Here is a 20,977-nt window from a genome sequence, read left to right as displayed (position 1 = left end):
TATTATGCAATTTCATCCACAGCCTTGTGTGCTCTATTTGAACAGGCAAGTAACACGTTTAGAGAAAGATGCCAGGTTTCTATTGACAGACACTGCTAAGTGAGAGGGTAAATGATTTTTCAAGTTTAGTCAAAAGAGCAACAAAGTCCACAAATCCACACAGATAACTTACACAGCTTTTGCTACTTTGTGGTTGAATTTAACCCCAATTTCACATAAATGATGATGTCTCAAAGATATTTCTCTAATGTATTTTCTGATGGGTTCTAGCTGTAAATAGAGAAACAGTATATCAAAGAAATATGATAGTAACAGAAAACATTAATCTCAGCATTAGTAAAAAACCAAGGAAAGAAAAATAAATATTATATATCTTCTCGAAATTAGAAAGTCTTCCACTGAATACTTAAGAGAGGCCAAAATGTAAAAGCATTAACATGGATTTTCTTGTGAAATAGAATCTTGCTTCCCTAGAGATCACTTGTCCCAGAACCTCAAACATTTGGAATATAAATGAAAACAAGAAAGTGAACAAATAAAAACTTGGAGAGTCACCAGAATAAATTTCAATAATGTCTTACAGTTGTATTTTGCTTTTATCAAAGTTATTAACCTTGCTATCCTGGACAAGTCTCATGCTGCTTAACTAAAATGTGCCTTGTTTGCAATATCTATTAATTAACTTCTCCTCCACATGTTCTTCTTTTGTTTTGATTTGTTTTTGCAGTACTGGAGATTGAACGCAGAGGCTTTTATTCCTACTCAGCTACATCCCAGCCCCTTTTTAAAATTTTGAGACAGGGTTTTTAGTTGCCCAGACTGGCCTTGAACTTGCAATCCTCTTGCCTGAACCTCCCATGAAGCTTGGATTATAGCCGTTGCCACTATGCCCAGCCAAATGTTGATATTCTTTTACTCAGATTTCTACTTTTGAAGCTATCACAAATTTCCATGAATAAATAAAAACATAATTATGCAAAAATAAATGCATGCATGCTTTGTTATGATAGCAAAATTTTGAGACAATAAAATAACACAACTTCAGAGTGACAGTTAAATAAGGCACATTATTTTTGAGAAATTTATATTTCTAATAAAAACAGGCATGTTTAAGCTCTGATAAAAATTGTATGTTCAGTGTGATTGCAACCACGTTTAAAATAAAATCTGTGAGGAAATCGGTGAACAGAAGACATTATTATTATTAAAAGAAAATATACCCCAATTGTCATCTCTATGTGGTAGAAATAGAATATTTAAAATTTTCCAAAAAGTTTTGTTTTCATTTAAAACATTATATTGACCATATATTATTTTTTCCTATGAGTAACTGTGCCTTACAGTGATATTTTCAAAAACAAGACAAATAATGTATTTAAAGGCAATATTCAAACCACAAAACTATCATGATAATAATAGCTTGACTTGAATATTATCAAATACAAGTTAATTTTATTTTATAGCCAATTATGGATTGTTATTATTTATTATAATTTATTATTTATTATTATTTATTATATACACTCATTCAAAATCAAGTATAAGTAAGATCATCCACTTTTACATAACAGAGTTTTAACTCATAGATCCCATTCTCCGATCATAGACATAAGTTTTACACAATTGATTGTGTAACTTTCCCTAAGGAAGCAACAAGAGTTACTAGGAACAGAAGTCCTAGCAGTTGCCACACTATAAATATCACCAAGTGAGGAAGAGGGGGAAAGATTTCTTAGCTAACTTACAGCACCTGCTTGTGTTTAACAACACGGGGAAATTTAGGACAAATCTCCCCTGGAAAAAATCTAATTATAAAAGACTTTATAATTAAAACGTAAATACATGCAAGTTATTTACAAAATTCACCTCCATGGGGGGAGGGGGGGACATCCTTCAGAAATGCTGGGTATTGAGATATGTCTCTGCATGATAACTGGCTTTGGGTTTTTAATTAATATGAAACCAAAAGAAGTAAAAATGGCTATCTTGCTTAGGAATTTGGAATAGACTTCTGACCTAACTGGAGTTTACCAAGAGAAGAATGAGGAGGGAAATAGGAAATATATATATATAAATAGATTTAAGGAAAACAGCTACAATCATTGAGTACTTAGCCTATGCAAGAAACATCATTTAATTTAGTTTCTGATAGACAAGGAAAAAGCTGAGTAAGAGAAATAAAATTGTCCTATTCTAAAATATGAGGTTTAGAGGAAGTTAGGTAATTTCTCAATGAGAAGTTCAAAGAAGACAGTAAGGAAAACGTGGCACTGCATTTAATCTTGAGGAATTCATCAAAATAATTGCTAAACTAATATTCATTTTTAGCATGACTTTTGGAAAATTGACCTAGTATCCCTTCAGTAAAATAAAGATGATCACTTTATGTTAATATTTAGAACCTTTAGTGAAAATGCAAAAAAAAAAATACCTTTACAATGGAACTACTTACTGATTCACATCTATACAATGAAGGAGGAAAGGCCACATAACAAAGTTGCTTGTCAGATGTATTTTCCAAAGGTGGCTAAAACAACATCTCATACCCCATGTTCTTACATAGAGATCTCAACAATCCTCCCATCAAGAGGTAAGGTAGGTATATGTTCCCCTCCAAATGGGTGAGGTTTCATAGTGTTTCAACCAGTAGAGCATGGCAAAAATGACTTCTGACACTAGATACAAAGGACCAAGCAACTTGGTCTTTATCCATTATGCAATGCCTTGAAGCCTTAAGCTACAAGTCAGCATCCAACTGCCCTGAGGCTGTTATGCTATGAGGAAGCCCAAACTTACCCAGGGCAGAGATACTGCATGGAGATACATTTGATATTTTATAAGGAAAAAAAAAAGATGGCAAACCAATGCCCAGTGCTTCAGCTTGCAGAGTCCCAGATGTCATGTAAATGAAGCCACATGAATTATCATGAGCCAAAAACCTCCAGATGAGCTATTTCCTGAATTCCTTATTCCCCAAAATTATAAGAGATAATTAACTGATAGTTATTGAGTTATTAAGTTTGGAGGTGTTTTATTATGCAGGAATAGTGGCTGGAATATTAAATATTTATTATTTATTAGGAAGTAACATCTATGTTATAGTATGCTTCCCAAATCTTAATGATTGGATGAATTACCTGTGTATCTTGTTAAAATGAAATCGGTTTAGTAGGTCTAGAGAACAGCTTCCAATTTTGCATTTCTAGCAAGCTGCCAGGGGATGAGTATGCTGCTCATCCAGAGTCACACTTGCCATAGCAAGGCCCTAAACAGCAGTTGGCCCGTGTCTATTATACCTTTATCTGCAGGCATTCGGTCTTATTTTCCTCTTGACAACATGACTGAATAGCTGTTTTGTAGCAAGCAGACATGGTCAGGATAGTGGGTCCATATAAGTATGGATGCCTTCTAGAAATTTCATAACTGTACCTGTAATTTGACAAACACAAAATTGTATAATTTGGAATTCAAGAATTAATGGTGACACTATTTCTTAAAAACAGAATTCATTTCGTTTTATTGACCTGAAACTTCTAGAAATGCATAGTGATTCAGATGAAATAGCACACTTTGCTTAACTGCTTCACATCTTCACTACGGACAGATCACTGTGAGGTTGGTCAGACATTCCTTGAATGCCCATGAAGTGACCAAGGCCTGTGGGAAAAGAAAACTCAGTAATATAACTTCCCACTTTTTTATAGAGTGGAATGTAGAAAGTTCAAGAGTCTAAACTGAATTGTAAACAGTGCTGCATAAGAATTAAATTTAGAAGAATTGACAGGTACACAGAAGTCTCTTACGATCTTTCAGAAGTCCTTTCTAGACTATGAGAGTAACACCATTGCCCTTCAAGGTGTGTTGTTCAATGCATTCATTTGTTTCTAAATTCCCAATAATCATTTCCTCTTACTAGTCTTCAAGGCTTATTCAAGACCTACCTGGACACACATGCAAATATACTCAACAAAAGGCAAATTACAGATAGAAAGTGGTGTGATGCTCACACAAATATATTTTCTCTTCCTGTGTGCACAGGAAGACTACCTTTCCAGTCTCTCTCTTCCACTTAAATTGAGAACATGAAACTGAGTTCTGGCTGATAAAATATGAATAGGTATTCTATCTACCCCTTCTCAGCTTGACCATTCATTTCTTTGTGAAATTCCTAACTATCTTTCTGTTGGAAAGATAGTTACTGTGGAGGAGAATGGTCAGGATTTGAGGTGAGCTGAAATGAGCTGAGCTATCAGGTGTCAAAGTAGCCAAGTATGACTAGAAGCCAAAATTGAAGTAACAGTTACACCTTTAATCATTTACCAGCATCATAAAAAACAAGGGCTAAATTGAAGAAAGTACCAATTTCCCTCTGTCCCATTTTTTCCCATGTCCCAGGGAAAAGGAGGATCAGCATAGATCAGCATAGATGTGGGGTCTGCTCATCCCTGAGGGAGTCCCCAAAAAAAGGCATCCTGGAACAAGAGAAAAAGGAAGAGGGAAAAGGCTAGAATGGAGAAGTCAGAGTAAAGAAATGTCTTCAATTTTCTCCTTTCATTCCTTAGTAACAGGATTTTAGCAGAGGTACACTGGCAATGCCTCTGCAGAAGGTCCTCTAGAAAGAGGTCTTGAAACAGGCAGCTGAACTAGGGATGCAGCTGTGGGTGTGAGCATAGCAGCCACATGGCAGTAGAGGCCTGCGTCCTTGACTGCAACACCCTTTAGGCTCTGCCGTGCACTGGCTGTGTACCCAGTCCGGTGCCAGGAGGGACTCTTTGAGATGGCCAGTTGTTGGGCATGAAACTGTGGTCAATGATAGCCTATGTTAACACTTTAATAAATGAGTAGTTAAGCTCATGTTTGGATTCCCAGCTGGTCTCCCCTAACATGAGGCATGCTGGAACTTGCCTGACTCCTTTATCCCTGAGTCCTTCCTCCCTAATGTCTGGTGCAATTTAATTCTTTCTTGAAGTTTCAGAAAGATCCGGAAGCATTTCTACCTCATATGGGTGAAGTAAAGGAGTTTAAGCCACTCAGCATCCAGTTTCCCTGTCTCCTATTCATGCCTGGTCTGGATTGCATGTCTAAAACCTAAAATCAAATCACTGCTTTGTTTCCACAGTCTATCATCTGCCTTATTCTTCATGTCTGAGCCTGTCTTGACTAATATAGCCAGAACTGCATTCTTTGAGAGTCAAAGTCTCATATTTCCCAGTCCTTTTCTGACTGTAAACCCCAATTGCTTGCTAGTACCCTCTTCAGACTCATCATATGAATGCTGTGCCAAGTAGGACTCCAAATTATGAGCTCAGCAACACATTTGCTGGAGTGCTATCCACTCCACATGGAAATTACAGAGCCAGGATTTTTAAGTTGAAAACTCATTTCTATCTAACCTATAACTTGCTGCTTATTTCTAGGCTCTCAATGACAGACTTTTTCTTCATGCTTGTCAGATAACCTCTCTGCTCCTTATCATTGACCCTCCCTAATGCTGGTCCCTATTACCTGGTCTCTGTCTCTACCTGTTTATTATGTTTTGCCTACTTGGCTGCCTCTTTGACTGTACCTTCCAATATCATTTGCTGTTGATCTGCCTAATCTAGCTCTCAAGAAGACTAGTCTTATAGGTCCTATTCATTTTTCGTTTATTTCACACAAGAGATTTTTTTGTCCTGTTGTTCAATAGAATAGTAATTGTCATTATGAGGGAGAAAAAAAAAATATATATATATATAGTGTCTCAAATTTTTAATTTAATTCCATGTAATAAAACATTGTATCCTCAGAGGAACTTAAATTTAAAAAATAATCTGTCTTCAATGTTGGAAAATACTCTCCTTCAAAGACAATGTCAAATAAAGATGGCTTACCTCTCCTTCATGGTCACTTGATTTTCTTTGTCCATTTCACAGATCATCTCAGGCTTTAGACTTTGGAATCCATCTTTGTGATCTCCATAATCTTTTTTATAGAATAAGAAGCACTTAAGCCTTGCTGTGCTATTTGTATTACAACAGTTAGTAAACAGGTGTTTGGCAAGCATTCCTTGGTTGTCACAAATATGCTCTAGGAAGCTGGTCATCTATAGGAAGAATGATGACTTATAGGGGAGAGTCTATGTAATTGACACTCCTAACTGCAGGAAAGTTAAGAAATTATTATAAAGAAGAAGAAACTAAGTACATAACATTAAACTAGTCCCTAGGTGCAGCTCTTTTGAGCAGAAGCCTTTTAGGTTAGAGGACTTTAACCTAAATTTAAGTCTAAATTCCCAAATTTGGACTTTAACCAAGTAGAATTTTTCATTCTCCCTTTTCCAAAGCAATTGTTTCATTTTCAAACAGTTGAGTTACTAAAATAAATAAACGTAAGCCAGAATGTTTAGGCAAGTTATATATATTTTTTAAAACCCATCTATATTTATCATCCTTTAAAGTAGAATGTGACTTTGGTACTACATTTCCATTCATAAGCCTTACTCTTGAGTTTTTCAAATGGCTTTATAACAGCCTTAGGAAGGTCTATAGTTTTGTTTCTCTGAGTACTTTGGAAGACAAGCCCTGTGGAGAGGTCCTCCCATCCAATTACTTCAGTTTCACATATGTCTAAGGCACTGGTACATGCAGAATTTGTAACTCTAGGGGAAGGGAAGTTTAAAAAGTGGATCCTAACAAAATGAAATTCAAAGGGCAAGATATACGTAAAGAGAAGGATTTGCCAAGAAATAGCTTTCATTACTTCCAAATAGCTTTCATTACTTCTTTAGTTTTGTTTCCATGAGAACTTATTTTGGGAAATGAACTTTGAAGCAATGTGTATTTGTTTTCAAATATCCACATGGAAATACAATAATTTTGGTTAGCTTTCAAATACTTTTAAGTGGCAATAAATGTGTGGGATTCAGTAAACCTTAAGTGACATTTGTTTTCAGATGTGAGGGATAAAAGCAGAAACATGTCATCTTTTAAAATGGAAATAAGTAGGAATCACAATAAAACAGTGACACTATAAAATGAGACATTGATAGAAGAACCTCATTTCAAATGTGTTTCAAATGAGACTGATGACTTTTCTGTCTATTCAGAATCCAATAAAAAGATATAGGTAGGTTTTAGCCTTAAGAAGATGAAGTTTAAAAAAATGTAGATAAAGAAGAAAAATGGTTTACATTTTAAATTATTTAGCATGAGAATAATGGATCAAAATGTGTGTTGTAAAAAGAAAAAAAATGTGTGTTGTAAGACCATGTTGGTGTTTATCAAGAATCTCTTGAGGGAATCCTGATTTTGAGGGAATTTGCTATCACAAGAGAGACATAGTTTATAAAGAAACAATAATAATTCCCACAATTCTTTACTAACTGGGAAAGCAGTCTGTAATATTATTCACTTCTTTCTTCTTTTTTATGTTCTCTCAGAGACTTTTTATAATTAATACTCCAATTTCCCAGAATTCTTTAAATGAGGATGTCAAATAATAGTGCTTAGAGACTCAGTCAGAGCAACCAACAAATTAGCACATTGTGCTCAAGGTATAAATCCTTCTCTTGAGGGTTTGGTTCTCAGAATCTGATGTCCCAGGATGAACTGATAAAATGTAGGTTTATAAACCTACAGAGATTATGTCTGAGCTGTGACTCTACATATTCTTGCTTTACAATCCCCTACCTAATTATAGCAGCCCTCTCTTCATAGCAACACCTCTTGTTTACAATATAGTTTTAAAAAGAGAAAAAAAGAAGCAGTCTATGATTCACCTACCAACTGATGAGCACATTCTGCGGCTGACACGTGTGATTTAAAATTCTTGCACTTTTCCACAAGATCTAGTAACTGTTGAGCCACAGTTTGTATTTCTTCATAAGTTGCTTTCTGAAGAAACTGAGCAATCATGATGCTGGTACTGAAACATATTGGTGATTGTTAAAGATAGAATCAAACCCTTTTTCTCTATTGTTTTTTATTATATCACTGTTGCTTCACCCCCGCCCCAAAACTGTATTTTTAAATTTCAAACAAAAGAATATTAATGATAAAACTCACAGGTCTTTTAAATGCTCTTCCACATAATTTTGGGTACTAAGATGCTGCATGGCTGAAAAATAAAATTTTATTTGCTGATGAGCTGGGTGCTTGCAACTCCCACATTCATTTATTGAATCCTAACCTTCAGAGAGATGGTATTGAAGGTGGGGACTTCTAATAGGTCATGAAGGGGAATGGGGAATGTCTTTTAAGCAAGGCCCAAAGGAGCTCATTCTTTCTTCCTACCATGTGAGAACATAGCAAGAAGGCATTATTTATGAACCATACAGTGAATTTACACAAGATACAAATATAAGAGTACTTACCAGATCCAGAATCTGCCAACATCTTGATATTGGACTTCCCAGACTCCAGTACTGTAAAAAATAAATTTCTGATGTTTATAATCCTCTCAATTCATGGTATTTTATTATAGCATCCCAGATGGACTAAGGCATTTAGAAAAGAGGAAAATTTCCAGATTTAAATCTCCCTTTAAATTCTTCAATCTGTATTTACATAATAATAAATTTTTGGATCTATTCTTAATTGCCATAATGAATAAGATGAATGACCAGAATATGTTTTCACTTGTCTTCAAACTGTTTTCTATGAATGATTTATTTATATTCAAACATATTGTATAGCTGAACTCTATCATTGGTCTACAAATAAGCTGCATATGGTTGTGTTGACACTTCTGAGTTAATTAAGTTTGATGATTTGGTTATTAAACTCTTTAATTAGATGTTATTAACACACCCACAGTTAAATATTAGCATGGGAAACAAAATTGTAAACATTAACACCTTGCCAGGCTTAATTTGATAGAAGATGTCTTACACCTCGGATTTGCCCACCACTCTAACATAAACAGTGTCTTCCTTCTTATACTAAGAGCTTCTAAAGGACTTGGCAGCTATTTACTAAATAAACATACCATTATTACTTGCTATATTAAGATGAGAAAAGCTTTGGAGAGAGCTATCCTGAGTTCAACTTCTATTTGTAGAAAATATCTTAAGCTCTGTGAGTTTATTTCTCTAGCTGTAAATGTACATATCATATCGGGTGGTCAAGATTAAATAAAAGTGTGAAGTACCAAACATTGGGTTGGCACATAACAGATACTGAATAATGAAGCTTATAATGTTATTGCTGTTACCATTCATATTATTTCTCTGCCTAAACTCCTTTATCCAATTTCCAATATTGGTTTGCTTCTCTGACCTAAAGTGAAAGTAAGGCTAAAGTGAGATGTTCCTGTATGTTTTGCCTTGGTGCATTTCCTTTTTCTGACTTCATCCTACATGCTAATGTTCAGCAATTTTCAGTAATTCCACTGACAGCATGACTGCTGAGACAGTAAGTCTTTCCATGTGTATTTTCATAGTCATTATGTCTACTTGCCTTAGCCTTACACATGTGATGTGTAGGTTATCAGTAGGATTTCCTACCTGCATGTAGTAAACTTGTCTGAAGAATTTGACATTTAATGTAGCTGAAGAAAACAAGAAAACATATGGGTTTAAGAGTCTTCATTATTTCAGATGAATCTTTATGGAAGATGTTCTGTCATTTGAAAGAAATGAAGAATTTATTTATATTCTTTTTGAGGATTGACTGTTAACAATTAACTTTTCTGGCTAATATTTTTTCTAAGTCCACTTTGACCCTAAAGAGAATTGAGGAAATCCATGACAATGAAGAAATATTATTGATGGATAACATTCTTTAGTGACTACTGGATATTAAAACAAGTCATGTCTATCTTGTTTGTTCCAAGATTACAAAATGCAGGCCTTGTAATAAAATAATAAACACCTTTGGTAAATACTAGTCTGCAATATCTTTTTTCCTAGAAATTCTTATTGACACGTACAAAGTTCTGAAGTGTCAAGGGAGACAGTAAACATGTGCTACCCTAGCTTAAGTAAATGGTCAGGACCCAGGTGTCAATGCTGGGCATATTTACAAGACCCTGGAAAAAGAGGAGTTTCAAGTCCCACATGCATTGGGAGCAAATCCAAGGAATTGGGACCTAATTTATTAAATGCTTACTATGGATGGGAGAGAGAGATTTTCCTGAAAACAACCCCCAAATCTGTTATTTAGATTTGGAACATATTAACTTTTGGTTGAGGATACAGGTGGCCCTATGTGGTAGAAAGCCAAGGTTGGCAAGGAAAGAACTATGTTTGACCAGTTTCCACCATCCTTTCTGGGATCTTCTAAATAGTCCTAATGCTCAGTGTCTCTTCTGTCACTCATCCTTAGAGCTGTTCCCTTGACTTCTTACTATAAGCCTCCAGGAACTATCAGATGGAGCTTTTAAACTTAGTTCCATCCTTTGGGTGAATACTGTCAGACTGATACCTACCGAGGTCGTGACTGACCAGTAAACTCTTCTCCTCCAAGCCAAGCTCAACCTTAGAATTATAAGAGCACAGTGCTATGGGCAGCCACTATTGATGGACTGGAGTTGACACTGAAGGGACAAAAAGCATCATAAACTAATTTTTCCTTGAAAAAAATAATGAGTGACCCAAATTCTCCATGGTGATCCTCATTTCAGAAACATTTGCAATCACTAGAATGAGATTTTTGATCCAAAAATGTGTTAAGCCCTAATGATAGTGATTTATCGTGGAATTTCAGACCTTAGGAAAATGAATTCATGGGGATTATTTAAGTGAATAAGCTGGTTTGTGTGACATCACTCAACAGATTCCACAGAATTAACAAAGGAAGCTCTCCAGGCTGGCCTTTAAGATAAAAAATGGAAGGTAAGCAAATGCAAGACTTAGTGATGATTTGTAACAAATACTATTTGCAAATCAAATATAATTCTTACTCAAGTCATAGAAGCAGATTCAACAGGATCTTAGAACGACTAGGACAGGATCCCTGCATCTCACCAGAACCTTAAGGGGTAACAGCTCAGGTGAAGGTAGTTTTGACTTTCACTATTGTGCCATTTGGCTCATCACATATACAAGCTTCTCTGGAGTTATAGAACACTTCCTGTGTCCAGGTATGTTCTAGTCATTGGTATGGATTCTGGGCAAGCAATACAGAACGACTTTGACTTGCCCTCACTCCAAATCTGCTCTTCTCCAGGCAAAATGTGTCTTTTGAATAAGCTGTTTCTTTCCCTCCTTTCCTCATATCACACTGATTACCTGAATTTATTAGTGAGTTTCTTGATATGGAAGTAGAGATAGAAGTGTATGGTAGGTTCCTCTATGATAATACAGTTAGGTGGCAGAAGTTTCTTGGATCTAAGATTTTATATCTGCTTCTCTTATTAGAATCCAATAAAGCAGAATCCAACATTAAGTATTAAATTGAATCATCTAACTGTACTCTGCTGTTTCATTTCTGTTTATTAAACCTATCATCTATTGTTTCTACTTTCTTCCTTATTCTCCCCAGTTAATGAGTGTTTAGAGAAAAGATCAAAGAACAAAATAGCTTCATGAGTTTTTCACCAATCACCCGCTGACCAATGTAACAAGTTAAATAGGAATTTAATTACTTTATCCAAAGCCTTTGCAATGTGGTGGTTATTATCCCACTCTGCACAAGGAAATGGAGGTCAGAGAGTGTAAGGAACTTCTCTGGGCCCTGCAACAAGTCTGCAGCACTAGGAACTTGAAGATTCTATCCTGCATCCTCATCTCAATTCCTATGCAGTGTGTCCCACAGCAGAGTCCTTTCTCATTTCTCTGACATCATAGGTGACCACCTTCTCCTCCACTCAGCAAAACAAAGGGACTATGTCCATCTGATTCACGTTTGTATCCACAGTGTCTGCCATACAATGAGATTCCAATAAATATTAGTTGAAATGGATAAGAATATGTCCTAAATACTATACCAAAAGAAATTTTTGAATGTCCTCATGTGATCTATTAAATGGTCATGTTCTTTAATTTTAGACTCTGAACCACTAGAAGCCGTAAGTTCAGAGAACAGTCAGGAAAACAGGCCATGAACTCCTAATCATCCTTCATTTCTTGAGTTCCCCTCTCCACTGACAGTACTGTCAAGCACTTATAGCTCCAACCCATAATGATTTCAATGTTGAATAGATGAACAAAGCACTACAATTGTTGGTGATTTGAATGCCCCTGCCCCTCTCTAAATAACACATTTTTAAGGCATGCCACATGGCATACTGAGGAGGTGTGGACAGCAGTTACCAATATTAGAGGAAACAGACCCAAATCTTGGTTCTGCCAATTACTAGTCATATCACATTGAGCAGATTATTTTATCTTCCCAAATCTCAGGTTTCCTGTGTGTAAAATAAAACCTACTAATACAGTGGTTGTGACCAATGACATCATCATGTGAAGTACCTATAACAATGTTTAATAATTGAAAAGATTGAATAAATGCTGGCTGTGAGTAGAAGCAGCAGCTGCAGCAGTAAAGGTGCAAGCCCTCGAGGGCCATTTCCTTCCAGCCCTGGCAAGGAGGAAGCTGTGAGCACTCTGCCCACCCAGAGCCTCTAGAGAGTTCTGACTTCCAGGGAATAGGGCAGGTGAGGCCAGTGTGCAAACAGTGTTGATAGAATAAATGAATCATGATTGCTTGATTTGGGTCACATTGATAGACGACATCAGTCTGAGAAACAACTTCACAATTTTGTTTTATTGCTTGCCACAATAACATGATTTCAAGTAAAGGTTACAGAAGAATCCTTTTACTTCATTCTTCTCAGAAAAGGGAATTTACCACAGGACAGATAGGAAGCCCATAAGTTGATCTTTGCTGAAAAGAAAACACAGTGTTTTAAACATCAAAAGAATATAAAATGTTATAAACTTGGGTGATGGAAAGTCATGTATTCAATAAAACAGTTAGTGGTAGTCATGTGTTGCCTCTAGTGGTTGCAAACCCACCTTCATTGGGATTCAGGTCTCTCTTTCTTGAGATTTTTATAATATTGCTGTATCTATGCAACATTTTATTCCAAAAGTTTGTATAATGAGTCTTAAATAAACTGCATAAGAAAAGCATCATTGGTTTGCATGTCAATTATATCTCAATTCAACATATCTTATTGAGACTCTCAAAAAGGATTCTTGGAAGAGGGTTTACCAAGGCTTGTGTGTCCAGGCCAACCCTCAAGGATTTGTCTCCCCCTTATATCAACATTCAAAAATTCAATCATCCAGACAACTGAATGCATTAGCAGAAAGGCAGAGGAGTGGTTGCTGTTCAGCTGTTGTGAAAAGTGCTGGCACAGATGTAGCATTACTACCCGCAAAAGAGTGAGTGACGGGGCTGGGGATGTGGCTTAAGCGGTAGCACGCTTGCCTGGCATGCGTGCGGCCCGGGTTCGATCCTCAGCACCACATACAAAACAAAGATGTTGTGTCCGCCGATAACTAAAGAATAAATATTAAAATTCTCTGTCTCTCTCTCTCTCTCTCTCTCTCTCTCTCTCTCTCTCTCTCTCTCCCTCTCTCTTAAAAAAAAAAAAAGAGTGAGTGACACCGGAGAAATATTGCAAGATCCATCTTGGGATTATGAGCTCCAGGCCATGTAGAATGAACCCCAAGTAGACACTGAAGCATGAGGGGGTAAAGCCAGGGAGAATGAATTAGCTACAAGTACTTCTGACCTTTGATTGAGACAGAAGGGATTACCTCTGGTGCTTTTAACTTCATGTTTCTCAGGCAGCCTGACTTCAGTTGCCAATTTTGAGACCCTGCAATGGAAAACAGAAATAAAAACATATAGGAAGAAAAGGTTAAGATACTAATATCTAAATTTAGAAAAGTATGTTATCTTAAATTTTAAAATAGAAATTTAAATCACTTCTACATTATATAGGAAGATAGAGGACAACTTGAGGACAGACACTCAAGGTCTTTCATGAACTGCTAATACATTCATTATTTTCTTTACTTGGACCTAATATACACATTCAGGGAAATGCTAGATCCAATCAATATCCTCTTAGTTAAATTAAGCATATTTTTTTAAATCTGATAATTTATACCAAAAATGTACTCAGTAGATGGATCTCAACCAGAATGAAAGATGTATGTGGTGTGTTCCTGTATATGAACTGTGAGTTTTGAAGTGGAATGGGTGTTACAGGAGCAGAGATAAGAAGAAAGGAGATTTTGAGTACAAGGAACAGGCCCTTCCAGGGTGCCATCCACTGCAGCTCACATTCATGGGTAACCAAGGTTCATACCACAGTAGTTGCTGAGACACCACAGTCACTAAAGTGAGAGGAAGCAGGGGACACCCCCACCCGCACTCGCTCCCCTTCCTCTCCCTTATGTGCTCTAAACTGAGGGATGTCGGAAGACCCACGAAGGTGAGCCAGTCACCTCTGCAAGGCTTTGCTTTCTCATACCCTTCCTGCTCTCCTCCCTTTGAAGTGGATAAGGATTTCCTTTGTAGGTCACCTTGACTCTGTTTTATTAAGATGGTGAGTGATTTCAAACAGGAGGGCAAGGACCAATGGTATAACTCAAGGACAGTTATCACCCATCCATTTACATATGGTGACCTGAAATTCAGTTTGAATGATATGACCAAAGCTGCAGGGATTAGAACCCTGGTTTTCCTGACAGCTATTCTTCCACCATGTGCTCATGGAGGAGACAGTACCCAACACCTGAACCAGAGAGGTGTCTGCAGGTGAGCTAGACAGCACCTGTGCTGTCAAACACAGGACTCAGAGACATTGCATAGTGGACACAGAGTCATACTTTTTAAATTTTATTTGACCAGAGACACCAGTTGCATCTCAGTGGGAAAGAAATATACTACCTCTTCAAGAAAACAGGCTTCTGGCTCCTGCATTTTGCAGCATTTCTCTGCCATATTAGTGAAACTCGTAAACAAAGACTGCAGCTCCTCATAGGTGAGTCCAGGCTTGAGCTTCACCAAATTGACAAGAAATCTATGGCCCAAAGAAATCAAACAGAATTAATTCACAATTTTTTCTTGACACTCTTCCAAAATGTTTGTTAGAGAATTGCAGACCTTGGGCATCTCAACTTGAATAAATATAAAGAGCTAAAATATCCCATTTTTGAAAAGGGCTTTTAAACTTTCCCATTAAAAGTACAATATGGATTCTTTGGAGGGTTATGGAGCTACAAGCAAAATAGTATAAAATATGAACAGAACTAAAAAATAAATTACTATACGTGATTTTTCTAGAAAAATCTATCTCCAAAATAACTCTAATCTCCCTTCCCCAGCAGCAAAGTCATTTCCACTATGTTTTATACAGATATTGTGTAAATAAATTTAAAAACGGGTCTTATTTATTGGCATTTAAAGTGTCACCTTGAAGAATGAAAATAAAATTCCTTTAGGGCCCCTCCTTTTTTCAATCATTAAGTAAAATACTCAAGACAAATATTCATGCCATTCTCTTAAGAAAACACAATTAGTTGTGAACCTGTCCATGGGCGTTTTGCTAATTGCCCCAGCCCACATTGCCAAACAGTCTGCTAAGCACTCCAAGTGTCTAGCAGAGGAAAGACAAAACCAGATTATAAACAATGACAGTAAATATGCACTGGTGTTTTTCTGAATAGGAGAGAGTAGACGGTTTAGTGGAAGGCATACCAAAAGCACATAATCCATTACAATAAACCTTCTCCAAGATGCATGGTGTATCCCCAGGCTGAAAAAAAAAAAAAAAGATGCATAGAAGAGCATGTTCATACCTGTCTTTCTTTCTTTGAAGCTTCTCATTCTGAGCCTGACACCAGTCCACACAAGAGGTAAAGAAACCTTGAGAGCTGGGTGGCTCATACATTTCATCACCTTTCAATTCTTTGAAGCAGAGCCTTCTGAAGGCAAAGTTTGCTTTACAACAGTGGTCCACAGCAGGGTTGATGGTTCGATTTTTATTTATTCCACATAATTCTCCAAGAACTAAATCTGCCTGCACCAATGAGAATTGAAACTCAGATATGACTTCAAATACTGATGGAGTTTTGAAAAATATGATTAGATGAGGAGTTATAAGCTCCATGATCACTGTGAACTTCACTCAGAAGACACAGGATCTCAAAACACTATCTTATATCCAAACAAAAGTGAAGCCTGGGGTCCTAAGTGACATTATAACAAGAATTCAAAGGACATCAGTTAGGATGCATACAGATTAATTTCTTGGTAACAAACTTTTAATTGTAAGCTGAGAACTTCAGTCAGCCAGCAGAAAGTGGTTAGCAAACATTGTGTTCCTTGTTTATGTTCCCTTGCTGGGTACATTCCTTCCCAGGCCTAAAAGGGTTGGGCTGGAAGTAGCAGATCTCTTTCAGAACTCTTCCTCTTAGAGCAAAAACGAGAATTTATATCAGTACTTAAAATTATAATGTTCCCTGCATCATTTTGAAATAATATTGTGATTCCTAGAACATTTACTGTAACAAATCACTTCTCAGATAAATAAGAAATAGCAAAATAATTTAGAGAATCCTTGAAAAATATTTAAGACATTCTCTTTTGCTTCTTAGGGTCTTCACACGATAAGCCAAAAGGAGGACTTGACATTACTTGCTCAACAATGTTGAAAACAAGGAAGAGAAGAAAGTAGACAAACCACTACCAATTGGTAAGTAGAAATATTTTTTCTTACTTTAAAAAATTTTTTGTTTTATTTATTTATTTTTTATTGGAGCTTTATGATTGTACTTGGTAGTTGGGTTCATCCCAATAAACTCATACATGCACGAGAATCAATTTCAGATGTATGGGCCATGCTCACCAAATTATCAACACAGGCAAACTCCTCACTTAATGTACAGCAGGTGGTCAAAGCTGTCACCATTTCCTTGCCAAGAGAGATCAGTTCTTCAGTGGAGAGCTGGGGGGCTATCTTTGTGAGCTCGATAAGGGAGCTGAAAAAACATACATTGAGCAAAAGCAGGTTCCCATTGTCCCTGGAAGAGCCACTGAGACCCAGACCCTTCAAGGTAATTGAAATTAAGTACAATGTGCTCCCTGCTCTCAGAAAATGGTAGAGAAATGTCTCCTCACTCTCCATCTTCCTCAACCTTGCCTCCTATATCTCTGCATTTTTTCTCCCTTTCTTATTTCATGGTCATCTCAGAAGCTCTTAGATCTGCCTGTCTTGTCTCCCCTGTAGAGCTCCATGGCAGCAAATACCTTGGCTTGTAAGTGAAAATCCTGCTTGAAATCTTTTGTGTAGTCAGTAAGTATTAACGGGAGAAACTGATAGACACGTGTTGGCAATGAGATGAAGGAAAATAAGATCTTTAATCCACTGGGTTTGAATTCTCAGCTAACAGCAAGATGGCAGAAATAGGGAAGTCATATTTTTTAAAAATGTTTTGTTTTGAAGATGTTCGCTATCAACAAAAACTGCACTCCATGATAACTAAGAAAATCAGAATTAATTGCATATTACTCATGAATGCACTGAAAGAATAAATATTGCAGTGTTAAGCAAATCCAGAGTTATTTCTATAAGCTCAGTTAAGATAAGCTTAAATCCTAGGCAAAGCATCTCTTTCTCAGGACATGGTAATGACCTTTAGTGTGCTCCATCCTACTCCCAAACAAGGCAAAATCCAGAGACCCTGTTTGGGGAGTGGGAAAGCCAACTTCAAACATAAAATAAAATATCAGAGAATCAATTGTCCAGAATCTTGTATCTTTTTCCATTTCTAACCTCATTTCTGATAGAGGCTTTAATGTGACAATTGACTTTTATGTTTTTATTCTTTCTCAGAGTTTGTAAATTGCCATAACTAAGACTGACTAAGCAACCTACTGGTATTTCAAGCCATCCTTCCCCAAATTCTTCAACTGTTCACATTCTTTTTGTACCATCCTGAGGCTCCTCTCAGTTGTCTCATTGAATTTGTCTTCCTGGAAATTAAGAACAGTCACAGTTACAAACATTTTATCTAAGATTTAAACACAAGCTCTATGTCAACTTGTCCAATAGCTTCCCTATTTACAGAACATTTTGAGATTCTCCTTATTATATGTTACTCACTAAATTAAGAGCACTTTTTACACATGTGTGTAAGAATTTGAATTTTTGAATTATAGATTTTTTGCTAAATTTTGAAAGTCCAAAATTTTCATCATGTTGTACGCTTTTTGGATCTTCAAGAGTTTCAAAGTACAATTCAGATTTTATGTTGACAATGACTATATTACATTATCAATTCAAATGGCCAGAGTAATTGTTATCTGCATTTTTAAGTAAATGAAACTGGTCTTGTAAAATTAATTTGACTTTCTTGGAATGAACCAACAAATAAGCATTACTGCAGAACATTTTAAATGATGTTTATCTTTATCTTTTTTTCATTATTTGGATTTGGAGCTTAGGGGCCTCCAACAGTCTTCTTCAAATATTTTATGGACTCTCTTGCATGGCATAAAATTAGACATCTTTCAAGTGACTACCAGAAAGAACTACATATCAGCATATGAATGCCATGGGACAAATATTTTACCCTTTAAAAAGAGGCTTTTCTAGCACCATGATTGGTTAAGAATCAGGAGCAGACTACCTTGTTAGGAATAAGTGACAGGGCAGGAATTTAAAAACTCAGTCTTCTTACTTCATTGTCAAATTTGAACCAGTAAACTAACATTTATTGCATGTAAAAGAAAAAAGTTTTAAAAACCAAAAGTAGCACATATCAAAGGAATGAGAAATTTTAGAATGTGAGATACTTACATTTCTGTAATATATAAGGATTCTATTAGTTAATATGAAAAACAATCTAATTTCAGTAGGGGTAACAAACATGAACAAATTATTCACAGGAAATTTATAAATGTAGTAGCTAAAATCATATGGGAAATATCTAATGAAATTTTAAAAATCAAGTAAATGTTTGCTTAAAATACAACTATTATTTTTTACATATAAATCTCTCTCAATTTTTTTTATTTTTTGATGGGGATCAAACTTACAACCTAGCACATTTTAGGCAGGCGCTCTACCACTGAGCTACATACCCAGCCCTATTTTTTATGCATAAGACTAAGAAGCTAATTTCCATGTGTAATGTTGGTAAATATGAAATTGAAATGAGCATACTCAAGCATTGCTTTGGGACTATAAGCTGGCAAAGCATTTCTAGACAGTAACTTGGCATTTTGTATTCAATTTTTTTTGATAGTCCATATATTTAGACCCAATAATTTCCCCTCTGACAATCTATCCTAACAAAACTCATAAAAATTAATAAAAATGAATAAAATGAGATACTTATGTCACTTACAAAATGAAAAAAAAAACACCTAACTAAACATTTACAATGCCTACACCAAATAGGAAAGCAGTTAAATTAGTTAAATCACTATGATATGAAACCATTATTTAAAATGATATATATTTTGAAGTTCGTTTAATGACCCATAAGGTTCAAATTGGGACAGTCAAGGATCAGATTCTCCGTAGAGCCTCAGAGGGAACATGGTCCTTTCAACTGCTTTATTTTAGCCCTGTAAGATTCATTTCAGACTCCTGGCCTCCTGAAACAGAGATTTCTGTCATTTTAAGTCACTGACTTTGTGACCTAATAGGAAAATAATATAGCACTATCTATAGCAAACATTTCTATGACGCCAAATAAATTGCATGTCCAAATGTTTCCTATAAAGGAATTATTCCAATCTTGTTTTTATACAGGCACATACATGCATGCATGTGCACACACACACACACACACACACACACACACACCTATATGTACAGAAAAGATTAAAGTAAATGTTAATTATAGGTATTTCTTGGTGAAAGAATCAGAAAGTCTCTTTTTTTTTACTTTTTCTTTGTAATCTTTACTACTTTTCTAGTCATCTATAACAATCTATTACTTTTAAACTCATACCAAAATCCAATAGGAATCCATAAAGTAGAGCACAGAAATAAAAGTGGAAATAGAAAATGATAAAATAGAGTTTTTTGGATTACGACTGAACTAGTACTCTAAAACATATTAACCAAATTGATGATGTAGTTTTGGCCAATGATTATCCACATTGAATCTAAAATAGACTCAGGTCAGTCAATCACATTTTACAGTCCTAAACTGAAGTAAAACTTCAATGTGGATTTTTAAGCATTTTATTTATTTATTTATTTATTTATTTTAGATTTTTCTGAACCTGTGACAATGGAACCCACCGCCTGACGGTAACAGTCTGGAGGGTTTTCTTTGTTGCAGCAATCTGCCAGGAGATCCTCATATACTCTTTCAATTCTTAGAAGCTCTGGTGTAGACAGCTCTGGGTGTCTCCTTGAATATTCATAAAGAAATCTGAGATATGTAAAATATTTTATATATTAGAACTTAGAGAAAAACATCCAGCCCCACTTTCTTTTAGGCTACTCACATCTAATACTGAATCTGCTTTCAAATGCTAAGCTCCTCCTCTGGTTTGGTTAATTCTCTTCCATGTTATGTTTTAGACATTTTTTTTAACTCGAGTGGATAGGATTATTAGTTTCTTAGAGTTAATTATTACATAATGCAGCTCATAAAGTATCAGAAATTTGCATGGTGCAACCAGTACGTTTGCAAGTACACACTGAGAGGAATTCTGTTGGAAAATACATTCAGCCTTCCAAACTTGGGATGGGGGCAGGGTGGCTTTCTTTTCAGGAAGGGCAGCCTTCCTGAGAGATGAGGAGCAGCTTCTCCTGTTACTCCCACCTGTTACTTGACAAATGACAGGATAAATCACCCGTTTGGCTCTAAATCACTAGCAGTGGTTTTCATGGTCTATGAGGAGGATCCCAGAATACCAGTGGGTGTGACCTGGGGAGAAGGTGGGAAGGGAGAGGAATGAGGCTAACACTGAGTCTTGGTAGGTACTATGCCCTGGATCAAGTTTTGGACATAGGAGATAAAGATACACTTTCGGGAGTTTGTATTCTTACTTTATTTCACTTAGTTCTCAAGGCA

At 36.1% G+C, this 20,977-nt stretch overlaps 2 protein-coding genes across 2 annotated transcripts in view; both read right to left on the bottom strand.

Moving 5' to 3' along the window:
- Positions 1–9,566, bottom strand: part of LOC308654419 (alpha-fetoprotein-like) — a gene marked incomplete at both ends in the record, with an annotated part of 41,815 nt that extends 32,249 nt beyond the window's left edge. Inside the window, 7 exons of the mRNA XM_081303798.1 lie at positions 173–270; positions 3,297–3,429; positions 5,871–6,082; positions 7,761–7,902; positions 8,043–8,094; positions 8,351–8,401; positions 9,482–9,566. Of these exons, the coding sequence (XP_081159924.1) occupies positions 173–270; positions 3,297–3,429; positions 5,871–6,082; positions 7,761–7,902; positions 8,043–8,094; positions 8,351–8,401; positions 9,482–9,566 (773 nt within the window). The remainder of the gene's footprint in view (positions 1–172; positions 271–3,296; positions 3,430–5,870; positions 6,083–7,760; positions 7,903–8,042; positions 8,095–8,350; positions 8,402–9,481) is intronic.
- A 4,159-nt stretch (positions 9,567–13,725) lies between these two features.
- Positions 13,726–20,977, bottom strand: part of LOC308654681 (afamin-like) — a gene marked incomplete at both ends in the record, with an annotated part of 28,503 nt that continues 21,251 nt past the window's right edge. The window contains 6 exons of the mRNA XM_081304359.1: positions 13,726–13,746; positions 14,826–14,958; positions 15,737–15,957; positions 16,786–16,918; positions 17,815–17,912; positions 20,197–20,329. Of these exons, the coding sequence (XP_081160485.1) occupies positions 13,726–13,746; positions 14,826–14,958; positions 15,737–15,957; positions 16,786–16,918; positions 17,815–17,912; positions 20,197–20,329 (739 nt within the window). The remainder of the gene's footprint in view (positions 13,747–14,825; positions 14,959–15,736; positions 15,958–16,785; positions 16,919–17,814; positions 17,913–20,196; positions 20,330–20,977) is intronic.

The sequence above is a fragment of the Spermophilus citellus genome (assembly GCF_964194105.1).
Source record: "Spermophilus citellus genome assembly, chromosome: 8".
NCBI classification, from domain to species: Eukaryota; Metazoa; Chordata; class Mammalia; order Rodentia; family Sciuridae; genus Spermophilus; species Spermophilus citellus.
This window is presented reverse-complemented; position numbering and strand designations above follow the sequence as displayed.